The following is a 4,553-nucleotide window of genomic DNA, read 5'->3' as shown; positions in this document are numbered from 1 at the left end:
TTAGCCAATACATTTTAACCAAAAAAAAAATTGAATGTCTTTATATGCATAAAATCTATTTGACACTCTCAATCATTTAATAAACCCAAATAAAATGTAAAACAACATAAAATTAGAATATGTATTACTTAATCCTTCAAATTCCATAATTCATTTATCCATGGAAAGAGAAGTCACCATCAAGATACTGATACCTAGTCTACCAATTCCACCATTCATGTAGAAGCACACTACCCAAGCCTCTTGGCCCAATCACCCACCAGGTATATCTGAAGTAGGTAAGCTGTATGGGTCGGGCTTTTTTAAACCCAAACCCAAACCCAATTCACTCCTTGACCTGGAGAGCCTAAAAATCATGTCACCTAATAGAGCAAAACGACCCTGATTGTTCTTGGCTCTTGATCATACTATAAGTTGGCCCTGCTCCCATCTCTAATTGGCCCTATCCTTAGGCTTTGATTGATCTTAATCTCTAACCCTAATCCTAATCCTAATCCTAACCCTAACCCTAACCCTAGTCTAAGAACCCTAATATAAAAAGCATTTTACCCACATTAAAAATGAGATGCACAACTGAATAATGAAACTTTTCAAAATCCAAATTCTTGTTAAAGAGAAAATCAAAGAAAAAAATTACAAATATTTAAACTAATATCATTAAATTTGATATGACAAAATCTAAACAAGATGTACAATAGAAAAGAACTTTCATATCAGTTGGATTTGAATCATTTGATATATAAATAAATAAAATAAAACAAATTATAGAACAAATCTTGAGTTTAAACACTATTTGGGCTCTGGGCAAAATAAGACAAGTAGATACCACCTAGGCCAAATTCGCTCCATTCCGGATCATCTCCCCTACTCTCTAGTCTCTACTCCTCTTACATTCTAACCTGGTCCACTCTTAGGACTAAAATCTTACACTTAGCACTAGTAGGGCTCAGGGCAAAATAAGACAAGTCAATACCACCTGGGCCAAACTTGCTACAAGTCGGATCATCTCCGCTGCCGTACTCCTCTTACACTTCTCAACCGCAAAATCATGTGTGAGTTTAGTGTGAGGCATGAGGAATTTATGTTACCAAGTTAACACCAAACGTTTGAATTTGAAAAGATAGAGCAAAGAAAATCAAAACAAATAAACAAGGAAAAAAAATTTAATTAATATAAACATTAGGAAGCAAGGATAACAGGAGATTCTTGATATACCCAGGTAAAAGGTTGACGAAAACGTGTGAACCTGTATGATTCGCACGTGAACATCTCCTCGAGAGGCGAATCTCTCCCGTTCCTTTCGAATCTACCATAATCACCTACTGTCAATTACAAACCCCGTAGTTAGGTCGGAGACTGTATTGGATGAAGGTTGTTCTTGACGTACAGAATTCTGATCCAACGGTTCTGACTTCACCTCGGACCCCTCTTCTTGTTGTTGCTGTTGCTGCTGTTCTTCTTCCTGCATCTCGTCACACTCTCGCACGCGTTTCATTCCGATTGAAACACCGAACAATCGTGCGCTCATCTCCTCCTCCGGCCTAACTCGGCTGTGACTCAGTCTGGTGGTGGCATCAGATTCCTCTGAAAACCGCTTCGTCGGCATCAAATCAAGCAGCTTTTCATTGAGGAAGCAACTATTCTCTTGATGTGAAGTTGCATACTTGCCCATTAAAACAAAGATGTTGTTGCAGAGATTCTTAATCTGCGTCAACTCTTGAGTAAGTTGGACATTTTCATTTCTCAACCGCTCGTTCTCGTCTAGAATCTCAGCGGTGGTGCTACAGCTCGTAGCGCGACACAGGGTAGTAGTAATCGTGGTTGGTGTTGAGGTCGATGAGAAAACCTGTTCTTCACTACCGGAGTTCGTTGGAGAAACAGGTAGAATCGTAGTTCCTGCTGCTGTTACTGTGACTGTATTCACAGCCATCGACATCTTACGCCTGTGAATGTCGCAAAGAAGCTTTTTCTCGCCTCTGCGGAAACACTCATTTGCAAATTCCCAACGATCAGGAACGATTTTTCTGAATCCCTGAACAATTCCATAAAAAGGCCAAGAATATTAGAATAATCCCTAAAATATAAACATTTCTTAGTATTAAATAGAGACAATCACAGAGAAATATAGATGCTCACATATGTATTGAGTTGTCTAACGAAACTTGAGAAATTATTGTGTTTGAAGTATTTCGGAAGCAGATCTCTTGCGAACTCGGCAGGTTTCCAGACAATGAAAGTTGAACCATCCTCGCTCCAGGAAATTATGTCGTCCATGGATGGATCATCGACAAGTTGATATGTCTTAGTAAGGAAAGGCGTCGGTAAAGATCTGGAGGTGTCAGCAGTGCTTATTGGTTCGCCGATCTGCTCTCCCGGCGGTTGAGCCATGGTTCTTAATCAACCTCCGCAGCCCACAGTGCAAGTTTGAAGCATTTAGACAGAAAAACAGAGTTCGATTCACTTACTTCCCTTATTATCTATTCATCGCAAGCCATCAAACTCAGAGACTTCGAGTAGTTTCAGATCAGAAACCAAAAGAAGAAAGGAAAAAAAAAGCCGTATACAGGAAGACATCGAAGTGTAACCGTTTGAGGATTACCTGAAAACATGAGAGGAAATCGAATGAGATTACTTCAACGCATGGAGCGTGATAGAGCTCCGAAACGCCAGATCCTCAACGACGAAACCATGAGCGCGGAGCCAGAGCGAGAAAGAGAGAGAAAGAGAGAGGCGAAATGGAGGGGAAGGGGTGTGGTTTTGTTCTTTCTAGAATGTTCTCAACGGGTTAATTACCGGGAAACGGGAAAAAGGGTAAAAGCGAAAAGCAAAAAAGGGGAAAAGAGAAAAGAATGGGTCCCACCGTAGTACCAAAAGTGGAGAAGAACGAGAGAGAAAGAACGAGAAGCTACTACTACTCTTCTTGCAAATTGCAATGTCTTTTCTTTCGAGAAGGTTCCGTGGGGGTGGGGTATGACGTGTACTTGATCCACGTGTCGTAAGACGAAAAAGGGTAGACTAGTGTGATCGCGCTATTGTTGTGATCTGATCTCCTTGGAGGATTCTAGATAAGCTTACGTGGAAATGTCTCGCGAAACGTCTAAAGGTAGTGGGTTTCTGGAAGGACGGCGAGAAACGAACATTCAAGAGAATCAATTGGAAATCTGCAGAAGAAATAATCAACGGACGACTATAAGTAAATTTGATGGACACCTGCCATTTTTTTATTTATTTTAACACGAATTTTCAATTTTCAATAGAAATTAAAAAGAGAGAAAAATAAATTATAATGATGTTTGACTGAGAAAATTTTTTGTTTAATTTTATTAAGAATTTCTTGGATATATAATTCCACGCCCATATGAAATTTATTGTTTGCAAAATCTTTTGACCGGCTTAAGGCCTTGTTGGTTACATGAGTCTGGAGATTTCAAATATGGTGATTTCAAATCTATAGAGTCATAATTTATAAAATTAAATGTTTGGTTGTGGAATGAAATATGTGGATTCATCATAAAATACTATTTGATCGACGTGATTTTTGTGAATGTGCAAATATATAGCTTTTTTGAAATCTCTGGATTTCACCCTTACCCATAAATCTACAAGTCACGTTTTTAGTGTAAAGATATGAATCTCTAGATTTTATGAATCTAGAGATTTTTACAACGAAACGAGTATAATTTTCAGATTCATGAATCCAGAGATTTGAAATCTCTGGATTCATGTAACCAAAGAGGCTCTTAATGATTTTCTCAATTATTTAAGACATAATCTATGTACTGTAAAAGAGAATTCTAGTAAACATGATTTAAAGGGATTAATTAATTGATAAAAGATTAATATTTTTATTAATTTAAAAGACTAGTACATCATAATATGAGGTTTAAGAGTTCAATTGTTTTGGAATCAAAAAGTAAAATTTTGTCTTATATTTATTATGTCTAATAATTATCTTTCTACTATTGATGTAATCAAGGTGCATAGGTATGCATAAAATTAACTTAGTTTATTGTGAAAAAAAAGTATTAGTAAATTCAAAAAAGAGCATATTATGCTACATCAAAAACATGAGTGAATCCAAAAAAGAGCATATTATACGGCATAAAAAACAACAATCACTTTAGTGTTTTTAACAATTTATACTTATGTTCTACCAAAAAAAAAAAAAAACAATTTATACTTATGTGGCAACAAATAATAGGGCTGCAACTGGGCCGGGTTTTTGCAATCCCAAATTCAGCTCCTATATGTTCTAATATAAGTTCATTCCCGCCCTAACCCTAGTTCAGAGGCCAAGGATTATTGTCCCTAGTTCTAAGCCTTACAGGGCCAAGCCAAGCCCATTCCCGCCCTAATTAGGCAGGGTCGGAATGGGTTGGCCCTGATTGACCCTGATTGGCCTTAATGGCCCTGGCCTGACCTTGATTGGCCCTGGCCCTGGCCCTGACCCTGATTAGCCCTAGCCTGACCTTGATTAGCCTTGTCCTTGACCCTGATTAACCCTATCTTGACCCTAGCCTTAATTGGTCCTATCCTTGGACCTAAAATATCAA

The 4,553-nt window shown here is 38.0% G+C and overlaps 1 protein-coding gene across 2 annotated transcripts; it reads right to left on the bottom strand.

Moving 5' to 3' along the window:
• LOC149030111 (heat stress transcription factor B-2b-like) lies at positions 1–2,741 on the bottom strand. 2 transcript variants are annotated; one of them, XM_089142425.1, is made up of 3 exons: positions 2,600–2,741; positions 2,137–2,477; positions 1–2,032 (listed from the first exon to the last, which is right to left on the bottom strand). In XM_089142425.1, the coding sequence occupies exons 2-3, from the start codon at positions 2,386–2,388 to the stop codon at positions 1,316–1,318; spliced, it is 969 nt and encodes a 322-aa protein (XP_088998551.1). In that variant the 5' UTR covers positions 2,389–2,477; positions 2,600–2,741; the 3' UTR covers positions 1–1,315. The 2 variants fall into 2 exon arrangements, with proteins under 2 accessions (XP_088998551.1, XP_088998550.1); XM_089142424.1 differs by having other exon boundaries at positions 2,137–2,741.
• Between the last annotated feature and the right edge of the window lie 1,812 nt (positions 2,742–4,553).

This window comes from Hakea prostrata, chromosome 1 (genome assembly GCF_041222555.1).
Source record: "Hakea prostrata isolate BN-2017 chromosome 1, UWA_Hpros_2, whole genome shotgun sequence".
Lineage (NCBI taxonomy): Eukaryota > Viridiplantae > Streptophyta > Magnoliopsida > Proteales > Proteaceae > Hakea > Hakea prostrata.
Note: the sequence above shows the minus strand (reverse complement) of the source record. Positions and strands in the feature narration are given on the sequence as shown.

Coding starts and splice junctions, on each gene's coding strand:
- LOC149030111 (XM_089142424.1), bottom strand. CDS start 2,388: ATGGCTCAACCGCCGGGAGAGCAGATCGGCGAACCAATAAGCACTGCT. Junction 2,033..2,136: donor TTAGACAACTCAATACATAT/GTGAGCATCTAT, acceptor GGAATTGTTCAG/GGATTCAGAAAAATCGTTCC.